General features: G+C 43.4%; 1 protein-coding gene across 2 annotated transcripts in view; it reads left to right on the plus strand.

Annotated features, from left to right (window-relative positions):
- The window catches only part of KIAA1549 (KIAA1549 ortholog), a 644,398-nt gene that overhangs the window by 266,783 nt on the left and 358,109 nt on the right, over positions 1 to 19,506 (plus strand). For both annotated transcript variants that reach the window (XM_069628735.1, XM_069628736.1), the window contains 2 exons: positions 4,802 to 4,985; positions 13,993 to 14,052. In XM_069628735.1, the coding sequence (XP_069484836.1) occupies positions 4,802 to 4,985; positions 13,993 to 14,052 (244 nt within the window). The remainder of the gene's footprint in view (positions 1 to 4,801; positions 4,986 to 13,992; positions 14,053 to 19,506) is intronic.

Below are 19,506 nucleotides of genomic sequence, written 5' to 3' on the forward strand. Positions count from 1 at the left end.
TTCTGTTATTCACAACATCAGGCAAGGGTACTCTTTGATGCTTTTGACAGCTCTGCTGGTTTGTTTGGCGACCCTGAACAACTACAGATTGAAAACCTCTTGTCCCTAGATGCAATAGAGGACCTAGAACATCAAAGATGGCTGAGATTCTAATCGTAGTGCTTCCGAGGCCTGGCATGGGGACATCTTCACTTGACATGGGTTTACCAAATAAAGGAGACACAATGCCCATCCTGCATTTGTTCTTTCTAAATCCTTTACTGCTTTTGGGAACGTTCGACATGGTGAAGATTCCAAACATCTGTCACTCTCTTCAAGAAGGGGGAAGGGTTAGTGTTGCATCTATTTTCAGGATGCTTATTTGTATTACATCACCATCAGAAAAAACAGATTCCTGAGATTTATGATGAGATGTTGAATTTTCAGTATGATCATCTTCCCTTTGGTCTGAGCGATGCCTTAATGGTGTTCACCAAGGTCCTTGCCATAGTAGTGGTGCACCTCAAACTTCAAGGGATTAACACATACCCCTAGCTGGATTACTGGTTGACCAGAACCCTTTCCAGGACCCTGCTTCTGGAGAGGGTATGCAGTACTCTGTTCAGTATTGGATTTTCAGTGAATCGGAAAAAAAATGTTTAGTCTTCAGGCAGAGAATTCAGTACCTCAACACCACATGGGGGGGGGGCTTTCCTCCACAGGAGAGAATTGTATCATCCAGGCAACCAGCAAAGTTTTCTAGACAAAGACCATGACCCAAGCCATCTAAGTCCAGAAGTTTTGGGACCTCATAGCCTCTTAAATTCATGTGATGCCTTTTGCAAGACTCAGGGTGTTGGAGGTTCATGATCAGCTGTACAGACAATGGATCCAGCACTGCGATTTGGAGCCCAATCTGTTGGCAGATTCCCTGCAGCTATTGCCAGCTCTTTTTTTGGTGGGCTAAGGATCGCTTATTCCTGTGATTTTCTTTTGAGTCATTGCCCTCAGATGTCACCTGCAATAGATGCATAAGAGTGCGATTGGGGTACCTATTGCGGCACTCTACATGGGCATGGCCTTTGATAAGCACAGAAGAAAAATAGCCCATTAATGGTTAGAAATGACGGCATGTATGTTGACCATGGAAGCATTCCTTTTGATCATTTCAGTCAATATGGTTCAGTTTCACATGCAGAGGCCCCCAATCTCGGTCACTGTGCCTGTTAGCAGTCAAGTTTTAGCTCTGAGCTATTGTACGTTTCTTCCCAGTGGATGTTCATGCTCACAGTGTCGACTTCGCCACTCCCCCACGAGTGAGAGTTGAATCAAGTAGTAATCCCGGGCATTTTCCTGTAGTTGCGTGTCTCCAGTCCCACATTTGTACCAGGACTCAAAATGAAGTGTCATTATTATGCTTTTTAGATGTAGAACAGTAGTAAGTCCTTGTGGGAAACCTTTCTGCTGAATTTGTTTGGCAGATTCCTCTGGTCCTTCCCTCTGATGCTGTTAGTTCGAATACTTCTCTATCAGCTCAGGTGCCGCATGACTCAACAATACTTCTGCTTGTTCTGAATTAGCCACTCCAGTTCTGGTACTCTGATCCGCTACTTTTGTCAGACAGGGACTTTTGTCACAGATGGCCAAGGACTTCCCCCAAAGGAATGACGTAAGGGTTGTGACTTCCAGACACTCAGATCTTGACCCTCTCTGGTCCTTCCATGCTCTGATATTGACCTCCCTAACACTCTCTACAAATCACCCTTGTCGCCTCCTGCCTACTGCACCCAGTTTCTCTTCTCTCCCTCATGCTCTCTGCTGTCCCTCCGATGGTCCTTTATCTGCTTACTACCTCCCTGAAATCTTACTCACCACTATCCCTGCTCCACAATACTACTCCCCTCTCCAAAATACTTTAACTCTCCCCTTTCCACACCACTTATAATCCTCCTCTCTACACCACTACTCCCCCTCTCCACACCACTACTCCTTCTCCACACCACTACTCCTCCCACACCTTCTCTCCCATTCACCCCTTTTACTCTCCCAATCACCTTCTCACTCACTCCTACCACGCCACTCAAACACATGCTCATTCCCTTCCAGTACCACTTCCTCTCACCACTCAATGCCTCGCCTTCAATACAGCCTGAATAATCCTCCTCCACATCTCTGTTCTGTCCTTACTTAGCCTTGTCTGCCTCTGCATATGCTTTCCTACCCCTTTCCTCCCTCATTGGCTATCCTTCTCAACTGATTTGTCAGGCCAATCTTGCCCTCTTCTCCACTTACAGGAGGTGGTACAATCATCAAAATACATAAAAGGGAGTCTAAGTCCCCCCCTTTCTTGTGGTTGGGTCTGCTGGTGTTTTGCTGTGCCGTCTCGCCATCGTGAGTAATGCCATACAAGTGCCAATTCGTGTGAGGGCCTCATACACCTGTCAGCCTGTTAGTTTGGTTGGGGAGCCATTCCGTGTCTCTGTCAGGTGAGTGTTATGTCTTTGGAGCATTCCGTGCATGCTCTGGTCTCCGTTGTTGATTGTGACTGTGTACCGCACAGCAGACTCTTTTCCGCAAATCGCTTGTTGGGGCTTGCAGGTCTCCGCCCATTCGGTGGGGATCCAGTTTAGTTTCTCGCTGGATTCTCTCTTGCTGGTGATGCTGGGGTATGTATTTTTCTCAAAGAAATAGAGAAAGCCTGGCCAGCATCATGCGAGAAAGGTATGAGATGATTGACGATGGCACTGTATGCAAGCAAACTGGCACCATGAGAGGGAACCAGGATTGGGGCCCTCACAATTGCAACCTTCCACCTCTGGGGAAGGACTGACTTTGCCAGGGTCACGATAAAGGTTTGATCCTACACCTCGCCTCAGCAGTCTCAGGTTGAGAGGCTAGTGTCTGAAGTGTTATGTTATGCTCAAGATGAACTTTCTGGGCCCGACTTTCAGTTGTGTGACTAGGAAGGATTCAATTCCAAAATGATAGAAATGCAAGTGAATGCGCTTATGTCATTGGGCTCTGGATAAAGGTATCAACCCTCTGACAGCATCAATTTACAATGTCAGGTAGTTAAGTCTCCTTTGCCTAGCACATGCATCAAATGTAACTCCTGTAAATACTATCTTTTGCTGGAATAGTCTATTTCAGCACGAGTGAGCCTCTTCTTCTCTCTGCAGATTGAAACCATTTTCATTACTTTGATGGTCTGCTATACCTGTTAGCAGATTGTCAGAAGCCATCATAATTTGTGCGATTTCTACTCTGTTTTAAGAGTGCTTACTGTGGTAATGTTCTGAGCTTATGGCTTCCAGTGATCTTAACCTCCTCTTCTGGAAGACTCTATTGCTAGTTGAGGTTGCTTCTGCATGCATGATGATCAAGTTGCAGGATTTATTCTACTCAGAACTTTGTGCGTCCACGCTGAACAAGTGGTTTTAACGACCATCTTAATTTTTTTCAGCGGGTGCCACATCATTCAACAGCAGAATTTGATGTGGTCAGGACTTTATTTGGACAGGGCACAAGGTGTCTGCAAGTCAGACAGCCTTTTACTTGCTCCTGGTGCTGTCTAACCTGCACTTAAGGCAGCTATGGCTACCATTTCCAGATGGATTGTGCATTGCGACATGCATTACCATAGCCTTTCTGAGACTGAGAGACTACACGTGCATTCCACTAGAATTAAGGCAGCATCAGTCGCCTTCTAAAGGCATATGACGATTTCTCTGATATGTATAGTAGCCACATGAGTTAATCCTTGTGTCTTCTATAAACATCACTGTTGGGATATTTCTTTGAGGCACATCGCTTCTTTTGACCTGCAAGTACTGGGGAACCCAGTCACTCGATGCTGCTTCATATAAGCTGCAAATGATCCCCTGAAAATATTTTTCTTTGTAATCTCACATGCAGACAGGCCCTCGCGCATAGACCGCTGCTATTATATTACTGGTTGAGGTAAACATGTTGGACTTGTCAGTTGGCCATTGGGACCAGTTAAATAGGGGAGTGCAAGTACCTGGGTTTGGATAGACGCTTTGCATGCTTCGGTTCCACATACCACATTGGTTTGCTGCATTTTGCAGCATCTTGCGAGCTGTTGTCTAACGTTGCTATCACTATTAAGAAATATTGGTTTGTATGTTTTGCACTTCACCGTTGGTGAAAAGCTCTAAAACCTTGCTCACCACTACTCATCCCACACCTTCTCTCTGAATCACCCCAAGGTCATATTGAGAGCAGAGTATATGACAGTGGACCACATATACTCTGCTCTCAATATGTCTCGTTTTGGTATTGTTATTGTTACACTTCAAATTTCCGCCTCTTGCCATCCTGACATTTGTTAACAGATATTAATATTTTTTTAACTGGAAACACAATGGGTACAATCTTTTGATAAGTCTGGCACAGTTTTCCTCTGTCACATTCCCCCTTTTCCCTCTGAAAAGAAAGCACTTTTTTCCCTTTTCAGCCGCTGTGCACTTCTCCCTTTTCTGCCTCGATTGCTGTGCATTTTATGGCTTCCCATTCTCATTTTGTCACTTGTTCTTTGCAAGTTTGTCTCCTTTGTTCAGTTCTGTTTGTTGCCCTATTCCTTTTACCAATGGAAGGTCTGCTCCCCGTATTCTCCAGTCGTGTCTGTCTTTTTTCATCCTATTGTATCAATTCACTTCTGAATGTGCATTAGCGCTCTGTTGCTCATAGTCTCCACTCATACACTTGACTTAAATTGACTCTCCTCTTGTCTTCTGGGTGCTGTCATTGTTTTAATTTTTCACTGTTGTTTTATTTCCAATTCCTTTCTTCACTTTTTCAGATCCTGAACGTGACAGTGGGCCCTACTCGCACAGTGCTGCGGAAAGGCCCTGTGAACATTGTGTTTGCTGTAAGAGATGGTGTTGACTTTCTTAATGGATCTGATGTCAGCAACTTGCTACGAAACCTGAGCACTGTGGAGTTCAGTTTCTACCTGGGATTTCCAGTGCAGCAGCTCGCGGAGCGTAAGTGTCATTGAAGCGAAGAAAAATCGCACAACTACCCACCACATAAATTGTTAAAAATGAACAAAATATGGATAGATTTTATTATCACCAGACCATTGGCATTTTTTCTATGTGGACTACCATGTGTGTAACCCCTGCTCTGGGAATTGCTAGCAATGCAAAGTGGGTACACATTTGCTCTGCTTACAGGACCCTGTACCAAAAGAAGGGTCAGGATTCCCATAGAAGTTAATGGAAACCCGTGTTCAACAAGAGTTTCTGTTTCTGATCAGAATGTCATTTACCCAGCAACCGCCCGGCAGAATTGTTCTGGGAGGTGGGTAGAGTAGGCCGTCCTTGGTGAGAGTCCCTATTTTGACAACTAGAGATGGGTTCTGTCCCCGTGGAGGGTGAGGGCTTGCTTCCTTCCATACATTTCACTGATGAGGATTTGTACAGTAAGGCAAGGGTCCATGATATGTATATGACAAAGCGCCTTCTCCTTCTGGAGAGCCCACCCCTCTGTTAGTGCTGTGAGGTGTCCCATCCTCATTATACCAGTAACCAATGTCATGGTTTTCCCCAGGAGGGCCACCCACGAGAGAGACTGGCTGGGGTTAGCCCAAACTGAACCCTTGTGGGGACACCCAGAAAAAACAATGGGCTAAGCTTGGATGGATGACAGAGTGCTAAGTTAAGAATATCCCCATGTTTTTGCAAGCCCTTAGGTAACTTGCTATAGGTTTCCCCCACACACTTGGATGTGCCTACATGCTTCCTTCTTACGCCCTGCCTCATACAGCTCTTGCAGAGGGATCCAATTTCAGCAGTGCCTAACTAGTTTCTGCAAAACCAGTCTGCCCAAATTCTCAACAGGAATGCGAATTGTGGAGAACCTGCCCTGTGTTTAAACCAAAGCTACAAAAAGATGCTGCTAACCCAGGTGACCTACCTCAACCATCAGATCTGAAAAAAAGATTCCCAGTCGTTGGATTCCAGCACAAGCAAACATCCCTGAATATGACTTCAGGTTTGGGTTAGCTATCCACCTGGATTTACCCTGACGAAAAAAGTACAATCCTGAATAGGAGCCACTGTATCACAAAAGATGTGGACTGTATGTTTTGCTACTGTTCTAAATTGAAACCGCAACCTTGGAATTGTAACCACATACTTGTTTGGAATCACAAACCAATGAGTAGTAACTAATTGTTAGAGCTGCCTGTCAACTGAACCTTTGCTCAGTCACCATCCCCAGCAGAGAGGGACATACTTCACACACAGAGCAAGATGCTTAAAGATGCTACCCATCAAATATCAATGTTCAGCGGCAACAACTCTGCAACTGTAGGTCAACCTGTCTATGTGAGCATTCCATTGACTCCTGGTAAATGGCTGTACCTTCTCCCAGGCTTGAAGTAACAGCTCAACTGGAGATAGGAAGCACCAATGAACTTGGCACCGCCGCAGCTCTCCCACATGTGTGCGTGTCTTAGAAATAAAATGCATCTCTTTTTCAGAGATGTTATGAAAGGTCTAGCAAGAGAAGAGCCATGTGACAAATAGTTTGTACAATAGTTCCAGTGTTCGATTAGTGGAGTCTGTGTTTTTAATTTGGTATTTTATGATCATGGACAGATATATAAGCAAACAAAACAGATAATTTGGCTCATGCCTTTGATTTTAATATTTATACAACACTGATGATTCTGACATGTGATGCAAAGTTAATTGCCTCTAAAATACCTATTCTTTTGAGTTCCGATTAGGAAACTCTTTTGACCCTTCCCCTGGAAACTGTCAGGTTCATCATGGGGAAACCATACCATACCACACTACTGGTCATATCATTTTTGGCATGTCCATGCGCTGGACTATGATGCAGGATGCATCCTTCAAGTTGAAAGCATGCGCTCGCAAACCTGTATCATTTGAAGGGCCCACATGCTAACCCCTTGCATGGCTTCAAAGTTACTGAGCATGATCATTTCCTCAGAACACGTCTCTTCACTCTACCGCAGCTACGCCTCCTACACGCAGCATATCATGGTGCAACAGGAGTGAAGACAGGCTTGTGCAAATGAGGTTCTGCCCAATCCCCAAGTGAATTCTTCATTTTATTTAGGGGAGTGGACAGTACGGGAGAATGTCCCAAAGCCAGTCACTATTGGAGGGAGTATCCTTCTCGTTTAAGGTCCCTCACTTGGAGCATAGCCTGCATCATGGCATCCATGCCACAGTCCTCTTAATGAACTATGAAGCAGTTCAGAGGATTGACATATGTACTTTTAAGTTGACGTTGTTTGCGCTTTGGTGGGCAGTAAATCGCTGCATAGACTGTGATTGAGGAGCATCTGGGATAGCTGCAGTTGACTTGGTCCTTCCATCCCTGGAAATAGCATGGTGTCTAGCCAGGAACGTGTTCTTCATAATGCATACCACAGTGACCCTGTGACGAATTGGTGCACATTTTATCTCAGGAACCCTCTGATTGTAAGGCCATGGTTTATCGCCAAATGCTGTGGCCATCCTGCTGTAGAAAAGAGAGGTGCACGGAACTGGAAATGTCTCTTCTGATATCCCTGCCAATTGCCTCTTACACTGATCTAGGCCGGGTGTGAATGGTGTCTTGGATAAGAAACTGTAATTCTATTCTACAAGCCATTAGGGTGTCTACAAGTTGCAAGAGTGATTTTCCTTAGTGTCATATTTCAGTTAAATGCTGCATATTGGTCAGGTGAGTATTATTTTATATAACAATATAATTCCATACCACCCAAGTTTCTTTAACTGAATTATGTTTTGCAAAGGAAAACAATGAAATTTCAGTACTGATTTTTTCTAGATGTGTTAGGAAATCTGTTCTTTTTGCTACTTTCCCTCCGTAGACATCAATGGGACTCCCAACATGTTGCTATTGTTTTGAACCTGTTATGACTTTGGGAGGCCAGTAACGTATTTTTACTTCACTGACTTTGATAAGCTCATCTGTTATGTGGGTATTGATCAGTCCCTATGATCATGATGGCAGAGGAACTATGTTCTCCATTGTAACATTATCTGTTTGTTTTTCCCCTGCACACATCACGTTCTGTGAAGTGCGGTAGAGACACTTTGTGTCCTTGAAGCTTTATTTGTAACGTTTTGGTGACAAACATGTGTCTTGGATGGCCTGGTGACAGCAGATACCTTTCTACGGTTTTCGTTTTGGTTGTCTAGTGCCCTTCTGCGTTTTACTGCTTAATGCCACATAGAGAACCGTTTATTCTAAAATGGCCGTGCAGGGAGATTTTCGCCTGTCTTTTGGCCATCTCCTACTTTGGCCTTCTTTGTACCCTCCCACGGATGGATTTTTCAAATATAATATGCTCCAGTTTTCCTCAGCAAAGTGGTGGTCTGTATATGTGACCGGATGTGGGCGCTGGGACTGTCTGGTCGCAGTCTACATTCATGCCAAAGTGTCTGTTGCTGGGCAGATGTGTTGGACAGAGGCTGTCCAGGATTGCACAGCCTCTGCCAGTTTTGATGGGAAGGTTCCTTACCATTGGTGGGCTTGGGGTTGATTTCAGCTCGGATCCTGGATAAAATGGGAACTCATGCAGCCATTGGTCAGATTGTCATTGGAGCCAAGACCCCAATGAATAGGAGCATCCTGCTGAAGACCTAGAACTAGTAATTCCATGCCAGACAGCAGCACTTTCTTCATCCATCTGAGCAAAGCCCTACTCCTTTGCTGATCTCCTGAAGACTTCCATCGATGCTTGGACCGCTGGACCTGCAGAAACCACAGTCTAGACCACTGCTTGAGGCACCTGCCCTAGAAAGCATTTGATGGTGTCCTGGAACCATCCTCTGGGTTGACCAGCTCCAAACTGGGGTACTACGCTACATTGGTAGTCATCCCGAGTAGAGCCTTTGGACTCTGTAGATCATCAGTTTATGAACCAGAAGCATTTCTGAGAGGTTGTAGCTTTTCACCATGCAGAGGTGCCATGCATGAGGGTCGACTTCCTCCATTTCTTCTGAGTGCTCATTGCTAATCACCACCTGTTTCATGTCTTGGGAGTTCCCTGAGGTTGTTGCCAGAGTGGTGGTCCTTTTTTTTCAGTCCAGTGGAGGTGTCTAGAACTGACCCATCGGAGCATGGAATCGCACACTAGCCAGACGCAAAGACCCAATGTCGAAAGTGACCTTTTCACCCGAGACCCCTGGACTTCTTCAACAAAACCAATGTATGTGAAAAGGGGGCCCAGTTATTTCAGGAACTCCTAGAGTGAAACAGAATACAGAAGGTGAGTAAACATGTAGACTTACCTATTCTGCTCCCCTCTACCTCGATATGGTTTAACAGGTGTAAAGTTCTTACTCTTCCACTCCCTTGGCTGACCATCAATGGTAGTGTTCTGGTCAAGTATCCTCCCCTGTGCTTCCATTAGGGTAGTTGGATTGGGAGAGGGCCTGCTACAACCTTTTCTTCAATTGTTATCTAACTTTGAGACACTTATAAACCGCCTTTTGGCTTTGCCAACCCTTATTTATACTCTTAAACAACATATTAGTTATCTAACTGATGGTCATTTAGCTAGTTCTTGTATTCACTCACTCCCCTACAGTGTTCCAAAACTGCTTTAACTGTATTATAAAAGTGAAGTGTTGGTGTTCTTGGCAGAGCACTCTCAAGAAAATGTGTATATACCAGTAGTGAATGTTTTAGTTTTACTTGCCTGTGGTTTTCCTTTGCTAAGAGTTTGTCTAAGTGCTCAATTAAAAAAAAATATGCTTATACTTTCTGCCTAACTTGTATTATTAAGAGTGCCCTGTGTGCTGCAGAGGCACGTGACTGCAAGTTGCAGTCAATTAAGGAAAATGACCCACCCCTGAGGAGGACTAGGAGGCATAAAAAGCCCCCTCAGGTGCAGGCCAGAGGAGAGCGCAGTAATAGAAGATGGAGTAGTTTTTCCAACTCCGCGTGGCAGCAGAAAGCAGACATGAGCAGAGACACTGTGACCACAACGGTGTGTAATTGGAATGCCGGTCCTCTCTGAGACCCTCTGTCTCTCAGGCTCAAGTTTGCAGCTGCAGAGGTCACGCAGCGGAGGGTGTACCTTTTTGCAGCATTTCCCACTGTCAGATGAGCATTGGTGGCGGACGAGCCGAGCTCTGAGTAGCTGCAGAAGTCAGAAGAGCTCAAACATTGACATAAGTGGGCCGTGGGAAGTTGCAAAGATGCGGTTCCAGGGCCGCACAGGGAAATCGAAGCAGCAGACCTGGAGGCAGCGGGGCGAGCGGATGTGCGCGCCAGAGCCAGTGAGTTCACGGTTACATTGTTGCCCCGGAGCGCTCCGTAACCGCCCGCTGGCCCAATCCAGGGATCGTAGTTTTATAAATGAGATAAACAAAGTAGCATTGCAGAGGAAGAAGACATTTGAATACCGAACTAATGCGAGCAGATAAATTTTGCTGTTGTGAACCAAGCTGATGTAAAAAGGCGCAGAGGGCAGAATAAGAACTTCATTATTATACCAGAGGAGTGTGATTGTGACATTGTGGGGCCTAATAAAAGTGAACATCAAGAGGGGACAATATCCATAGAAGCAAAGACAAACCATCACTGTCCAAGCCAAAAGAAAAGCATACCTAGGCAATTACGAAAGAACCAAAATTGCCCAAACCAGAAGAAGGCAGTTGAGGACGTGAACAATGGTAAAAACTGTTGCCCACGTGAAAAGGAGGTTCTAAAAGAACATGGATTAAACCCACATTGCCAAAGCTCAATAATTATGAAGATGAAACAGAATTCTTATCAGCAGTTGGTTGATGGTAGAGGGGAGAATCAAGAGGGGCAGTCTGTTTGCCCTTCTGAGAGAAGGCATTCATAAGGAGAGGGACATAACCTGCAGCGAGTGTGGCCAACACACAGGTGTAACAAATAGCACTAGTGTGGTTCTTGTTTGCCTTGAAGAGTTTACTATACTTGATGTTGTGAAGCAAAAGACATTGCTAACCTGTTTAAACTTAACCGTTACCACAGAAGTACTTACAGGTAGTAGTTTATTCTGGCCTGGCAGGAAAGTACACCAGAACAGAGAACTGTGTTGTAGTAGGCCTGGCAGGTGAGTGGACCAGGTGGAAGTCATTTGAAGCACTGTGGTGTGTTTATCTAAGTTGAAGAAGAAGTTGAAGAACCACTACAGTGTTGGGGATTTATCTAGAATTATGCCAACACATTATTATCACCGAATAAAATGTTGTATGAATTGCTTTAGTAGTTAATATTTTCAAATAAGTGTTGTTTTGGGAACTGATGCAGACATATCTTGACAAAGACTTTATCTTGAAGAGGTTAAAGAAACCACTAAAGTGGTTTGCGAATTAATACAGAATCATCCTGATGAATTATTATCGCTAAAGCAAGTGTTGTGTGAACTGATGCAGAAGTATTTAATATTGTCAACCAAGTGGTTTTGTGAACTGATGCAGAAATATCCTGACAAAGACCTTTTTTGTTGAAACCAATGAACTGATTAACTATTCTATATTGATGAAAGGGAGTATTTGAAGATCCTTGTCGCAAGTAGAAAGGGGAAACTCTTTTGAATACTTGTGAACTGTTGGATGAAGACCATTTTTGAACTTTGTTATCAAGTTGGAACAAAGAGAACTGAATTGGAACTTTGTTACAAGACAGGATTATCCTTCACTTTTATTTGAAACCATTGAACAAAAACTTGCCTGCATCTGGGGAAGGGGAATTCACCCATACTAGAAGGAAAACTATTGGTTATTATGTGAATTTGACGGTTACATAGGTTGTTGTTGAACTGCCATATATTACCTTGCTAAGTTGTTGTATGTTTAAGTGTGATTGGCATAAACATTTTGGTAGAGTGTTTTCTTTAGTTTATGATGGGTAGGAAAATCCTCGTCAGGGTAGGAACAGCGAGACATTTATCCAAGCATTTGAGTTAATAAAATGGCATATTTTGAAGAACCGCCACAATGTTGTTTGCCTCATATTTCTGACCCCTCACACTAGACATTAGTGTCTTTCTCTGTTTACCAGAACAGGGCAGCCTCTCAGAATCCATCCACAGTGCTGATTCTGAAAATCCCTCGGTACAGTGTGACTGGTGTTTCAAGATCTAAATCCATTTCACATTATGTTTCACTGGCTAAGTGGTGCTTTCAGACTTGAGGCGTGAGCACACTCAACATAATTAGTCACACTTATATAATGATCCGCAATGGTTGTAGTACCGCCCAAACTCAGGTGCAAGTGGTGTTTTTGGACTAAAATCTAATTCTTTTCCACCAAACGTTTGTCACTGTGGTCCTGATTGTGAGTTCAGCTGTATTACCTATGGCCAAAGCCAAACAAACTTACTGTTACTGCATGTGGTGAAAATCTGAAAGGTCTGCATGCTTCCAAATCATGTAAACCCTTGTTGTTCCCTTTTGTGAAGTCTCAGTGGGCTCAGTGGGGAACTGTAATTACTGTTTGTGGGAATTGGCATATTTCTTTAATGATTTTGAGTGAGAAATTTACTTCCACACAAAAGCATGCTGAATATACTTTTTGTTCACAAAAATTGACGTTTGGCTGAGCAGTAAAACATCTGGTATTCTAAAATACCGGATGCTTTACCACTGCCACCAAATTTGTAATCTGGGTCTGTATGTTCTTTCCAATTACTTTGTTTTAGATATTAGAGAGATCTGTATGTTTCATATGTCAATTGCCATTTCATGTTTAATTAATTTTGTGCTGCTTAAGTATGAGCTTTTGTGTATAAGCAACAGCCTCGAGTGCTTGATCTGTGTGAGTCTATATGGAGAAGTGCTCAGTCACCCTTCTGCTCTAGTCCCCGTGTGGGCCCTAGATGAGTGAGTGTGAGTCCAATTTCGGGCATTTACAAAAGTGTGCAAGTCCCTGTACTGAGAACAAATAACATGTTATGTTGGATGTATCCAACTTAGGAGGATCTACTACTACGTTTTAGCTTATTGCACCCTTCACAGAGGAGAAATATCAATTTGCATATATCTATATATCAATTCACAGTCCAGTACCGAAATGCTAGGCAAATGTCCCCTGAACAACAGCACCATCAGCAACCGCAGACATGTGTTTCGGCCTAAACGGGCCTCATCAGTGAGGTGAAGCTAATCCTCTATAAAGCACAGTGAGCAAAGGGTGCAAGTCTAGATAACCTTTGATGACTTAGGGTATAACCCTAAGCTTTACAAATGTACAAAAGTGTGGGAGCCCCTGTACCTTGAAACGATAAGTCCACAACTAGGTGTTAGCCCACTTCACCCTTCATAGAGGAGGAATATCTATTTGCTTATCAGTCTGGTCTAAGCACCGAAATGCTAGGCAAGTCTCCTCTGAACAAGTGTTGCATCCCGGTGTGGGTGTGTGGGAATGTTTACAGTGTTGTTTGTGTGAATGTTCTCTGGGGGTCAGTTGGTGCCTGGGAACTGGGTGAAAATGATTCTAACAGAGCTGGAAAATCACACCTATTATCGTATTCTTTTGAACAATAATACTGATAACACCACAAAGTAATTTGTTGCTTGTGAACGGAGGATAGCACGGCCAATGCGCCGGTCTTGGAGCCAAGACGATGCAGAGCAACAGAGGTTCAAATTCCTGACACGCACTCAAAAACTAAACTTTTTTCTTACAAAAGCGTGAGAGATAGACCAACGTGTGGTGGTTGCTAAATTCAAGCTTAAAGCAATACGTCTTAAATTACGAATACAGAACATGTAGCCTGATACATCCAGTCATCTACCACCACTCAAAGCATTAGCAAGATCTCTCTGGTGTAATAGATGTTGCTGATTGGTTGAGCACTTTTCACCATAATGCTAATGACTTAGAAGCACAGATGCACCTGGTTTTATCGTAGATGGCATTAGAAATGATTTTCATGTTTTAATTTGAATGTGTTTATTTTGTGACGAAAACATTTTCTTACATTAATGTGTATCCCTTTTTGTCTCCACCGTGCTATCCCAGCCTCCTATTACCCACAGCTGAATATATCCCAGCTCCTTAAGGACTCTTGGTTGAAGACGGGTATGTAAATCACCATTAATGCCTGCGCAATGATTGCATCCCTTTCCTCGAAATTGTATTTGTAATGCACATTACCAGCAATACGTCCTGTTTGCAATATGTTGCCGTAGCTTGTGTGCATTATACTTGATGCTGAACCGTGACATGGATGGCACAGTGCCAGAAGGTTCCTCCGCTTCACAGGCATTTGCTCACATCGAGAATTGGTGATGAATGACCAAAGGAGGTTTATTCATGTAATGTTCTGCAGGATACTTGCACCAAAGCCCAGCACTCAGTGTATACCGAGCTGAAGCTGCCAACAGGACACCACCTCTCCCACTCTCCTACTCCCCTCCTCCTGACTAACCCTACCCGTCCTCCTTCTTGTTTACAGATCCGCCAGAGCACCTGGGGTCCAATTCCATTGGCGATGGTGCGCTAAATAAGTAGCTTTAACATAACATAACATATGTGGGCTGAGTAAGTCAACAAGCAGCTATTTCTAAACTTTCCTTTGTGATGCTGGTAAATGGGTAGCTAGCTATACGACCTTTAATTCTTTTTAAAAAGTCATTGAGGTGCTGTGATGTAGAATGAATGAAAAATAACACGTTCAGTGCCACATTCGCAAGCCGATTATCTGGAGACTACAGGCAGGTGACTGTTTTGGAATGCCATCTGTCTCGGGGAGTTAGCTCTTGTAATCAGGCCTTGCTTTCGTAAACGCTATGGTAATAAATATAGTGTGCATGTGTCCTGTGTTGGACCCTTTCTACAGACATGCCACTGCCATGCCGTCTGGCAACATGGCAGCAACAGAGTAACATATACATTCCGGATGAACAGTCTTCTGGAAATAAATGAACCTCTGGTAGCCCTGGGGTGGGACTTTTTAAAAGGGCTCCAAACAATTTGTTCACTTAAGTGTAAAACCGATTTTTCTTTTTGTGTGGGCCACATCTGATAGAAAAGATGAAGCAGTCTGGGGACCAATTATGACTACTTCTAGAAGGTGCCCTCCAACGGAACGATTTCCTAATGGCATGCATAGAATCAAAGCCGTTCTAACATTTGCATTGGCCTCTTGGTTGTAAAAAAATGTGAATCTGTCTGAAAGTAAACAAACAGTTTTCAGTTGTACCTACCCTAGTCATGGGGGTGTTTGATCACAAATAGATATAATCCTATATCTGATTTGATTTAGTGGTTTATGGAGAGATACAGTTAAGATTGCCAAAACTCATGTGTTGTCTCTTTATCCAGGTGGCTTAACAGTCCCCCATGTTAAGTAGCGTTTTGGGTATCATCCTATCTCGGGCTTGGTTCCTTTTACAACAGGACTCACTGTATCCTTTGAGATGCTGGACTGGGTCTCGCAGCAACCCAGGGACAAAGGAACAGCGCTGGGCTCTGGTTACTGCCACACATGATGTGTGAGCTACACTGACCCGACAACGCCTGCCTGTACCAAGCTTCTTCGAGCCAAGTGCCTTTGCCACTTGTTCAACTGCACTGCATGTTGGTGCCAATCGACAGCTGAGTAACTTGATCTCTCATCACTGCCTCCGAAAGCTTCAGAATCCCAAGCAACGCTGTCGAGCTCTAAGAACAAAAGAGGATCCAAAAATGGGAAAACCTCCCGTCCCCTGCACACTATTATCCCGTCATCAGACGGTTATCAATGCTTTAATTATTTAAAAAAAATGTATCTATTACAGATTTCAACAATTATCAATGTCAACACCACACTGATTATTGATTTCATAAAAAGTAATGATTTAATGTGAACAAAAGTTGTTTTCCTTTGTAATGCAGATACAAAGTCCCAATAAACGGCTTCTGTGAGCAATTCCAACATTGCATATGTAAAGTTCAAATTAAACAGCTGACGCGTTTCGAGTTAACCAACTCTTCTTCTTGAGCCAAAGTTGAATTGTAAGATGACAATATAGAAAATAAATCTATAAGCATTATGCCTAACAATCAGCAGTTAAACGACAATTTTCTTGCAGAAGCATAATCAAGTTTAAAGAAACAAAGGTGAAGCACATTCGAGAAAGTATAGCATATTTAACATAAACGTTAATGGGGTTGCTGGGGAGGGTGCAATGGTTTGGAGGATTATATAGTAGCAAGACTATTGCTGCATCAAGAATGGAGGATAATCCAAGAGATCACCTGTCTAGGCTATGAATCTCTAATGTGGGTTAGTGTCCTACCCTTTAAGGTGCATTTAACTCACATAGTGATAATTAAGCTGGAGTCAATACAGAAGCCCTGAGTCCTAATGTATTTTTCTATGTCCTAGTACTCAATTTTTAATCTCACTTGTCTCGGTGTGTTGCTGTTAGCCTATGTCCAAACAGTCCTCGGCAATGTTTCGCTATGTATAAGGCATACCTTAATGTGAGTGCCTGAAGACCTTCTTGTGGGAGTCTTCAAATCCTGTGTTTTAGGTGCTGTGCTCGTAAGACTGGATAGCTATCCTGTCTTGAAACGTGGAACCTCCTAGTACCAGAGCATTATTAAGTATCTCGAAAAAGAAAGTCTACATGTACAATGGACATTCACGTGTCCTCTGGGGTAAAAGTAAAAGGTTTCACCGGTTCTAAAAAATGTGCAATCTTCTATTTCCAAGAATGCCTTTATTCAAGAATGCTCATCGCTGTGGCCTCCATCCCAGTTCCTAGGTCTCCCTAGTGGCAGCAGATGCAGTGCGCCCGTGATCTGTGAGAGATAATAATGATGTAGCGCACAGTGTCTCTTAATGTATATAATTATTCAGGATGTACTATAGAGTGCTTCAAAACCTTTAGACAATATAGTAGTTATGTCTATAGCGTGGGCTCACCTCTGCTCCAGTGGGGAAGATTGGAACAATTCCAGTACGTCAAACGTCTTTCATAATTCTATTCCTCATCTCATCTTCCCATCGCAGGTGCTAGGCACAGCACAACTATGTAGTTGCAGTCTAAAAGAAATATTCATCCAATACAGTCACTTACTCTACTTCTAATTAGAAACAGTCTCCTCTCCTAGTTCAGTATATAAGCCTCACATGTTTTTACCTATGAAACTGAATGCCTCAGCTAGAGGATGCAGCGTCCATGCTCCAATATCTCCTTCAGTCGCGCTGAGTAGATAATGCGCATGTTCTAATGTGTGGGAGCCGCGACCCTTGCACGCTCCCTAGTGGGTTTCTATGTAGTCAAGGAAACCTCGCAGGACGCCAGTAAACGGCGTGGGTTTCTGTCCCCTATATGCAGAGTGTGAGTCATGAAAAATAAAGGGGGACTTATATGCCGTGATGCTGTCAACCGCTCGTAACACGGACAGACAGTCTTCCCTGGCCGCCATCTTTTGTGTGCTCCTGAATATATTCACACTATTGCTTAATGCCTGTGTGCTTTAATCCAAAGCTAAAGTGCAGCTCATCCCTGATGCAACAACAATCATGATTCTTACAGACATTCTACGCCTATAATTAAGGGGATGCTTATTCTACTTAAAAACCGATGTGTAGCAAGAAGGATGTGATAAGAGAATAATTATGAACAATGGCTAACGCTACAGTGGTGTTAATCTTAAATGTGCTAATATATCTAGTGCATTCTGATGTTGACAACAATCAAAATACCACAAAAGTTTGAATTGGTGTTAGTCATCTATGCGTATGTGGTGGATGGTCCAATCAATTTATTGTAGCAGGTGGGGCTGTGAACATTCTCAGGACTGACGCTAGTTTAACAGATGTTCCACCCTTGTTTAGAGTTACACATCATACACTGCATTCTCTGGTTCCTATATCATCAGTATACTCATCTGGAGTTATCTTTTGGTACACACCCCGTAGCAACTGTCTATGTGTCAGTATTAAAATCGTCATCAGATGAAGCATTTTAGAGAAAATTATTCATTGAGCCCCTTCGGGTTCAAAGTGTCTAAGAGGTGTATCCAGAATTTCTCCCTGCGTGAGAGGATGGACTGGTAATCTCCACCTCTGCACGGTTTCTTGACAACTTCTAAGACTTGGAATTTGACCTGGGCTACTGTATGGTGGTTTTCAGTGAAGTTTCTTGCTAGGGGAGATTTTGTGTTCCTGCATCTGATGTTCGGTTTGTGTTCAGTGATCCTGTCCTTTACTGGTCTTACAGTCTGGCCCACATATAGTTTGCCTCAAGGGTATTTGATCACGTAGATGACACCTGTTGAGATGCATGTGGCAAAATCTCTCATTTAGAATTTCTTACCCGTTTGGGGATGTGCAATGGTTTCTCCTTTTGTCACATTGTTGTAATGCTTACACCCTAGACGTTGAAATTGAGAGATTTTGCCACATGCATCTCAACAGGTGTCGTCTACGTGATCAAATGCCCTTGTAGCAAACTATATGTGGGCCAGAATACAAGATCAGTGAAGGACAGGAACACAGAACACAAATCGAACATCAGATGCAGGAACACAAAATCTCCCCTTGCAAGACTCTTCACTGAAACCACCATACAGTAGCCCAGGTCAAATTCCAAGTCTTGGAAGTTGTCAAGAAACCGTACAGAGGTGGAGATTACCAGTCCATCCTCTCACGCAGGGAGACATTCTGGATACACCTCTTAGACACTTTGAACCCGAAGGGGCTCAATGAAGAATTTTCCCTCAAATTTTTCATCTGATGACGATTTTAATACTGACACATAAACAGGTGCTATGGGGTGTGTACCAAACAATAACTCCAGATGACTATACTGATGATATAGGAACCAGGGAATGCTGTGTATGATGTGTAACTGTAAACACAGGTGTAACATCTGTTAAACTAGCATCAGTCCGGAGAATGTTCACCGGCCCACCTGTTACAATAAATTGATTGGACCATCCGCCACATAAGCATAGGTGACTAACACCAATTCAAACTTTTGTGGTATTTTGATTGTCAACATCAGAATGCACTAGATATAATGGCACATTTAAGATTAACACCAATGTAGCGTTAGCCATTGTTCATTATTCATTGTTCATAATTATTCTCTTATCACATCCTACTTGCTACACATTGGTCTTTAAGTAGAATAAGCATTCCCTTATTTATAAGCGTAGAATGTCTGTAAGAATCATGATTGTTGTTGCTTCAGGGATGAGCTGCACTTTAGCTTTGGATTAAAGCACACAGGCATTGAGCAATAGTATGAATATATTCAGGAGAACACACAAGGTGGCTGCCAGGGAAGACTCAGTCTGTCCGTGTTACGAGCTGGTGACAGTATCACAGCATACAAGTCCAGTCCCTCTTTACTTTTCATGACTCACACTCCGCATATGGGGGACAGAAACACACGCTGTTTAATGGCGGCCTGCGAGGTTTCCTTGCCTACATAGAAACCCACTAGGGAGCGCGCGAGGGTCGCTGCTCCCACACATTAGAACATGCGCATTATCTATTCAGCGTGACTGAAGGAGATATTGGAGCACGGACGC

The sequence above is a fragment of the Ambystoma mexicanum genome, chromosome 12, assembly GCF_040938575.1.
Source record: "Ambystoma mexicanum isolate Mex_15411 chromosome 12, UKY_AmexF1_1, whole genome shotgun sequence".
NCBI lineage: Eukaryota > Metazoa > Chordata > Amphibia > Caudata > Ambystomatidae > Ambystoma > Ambystoma mexicanum.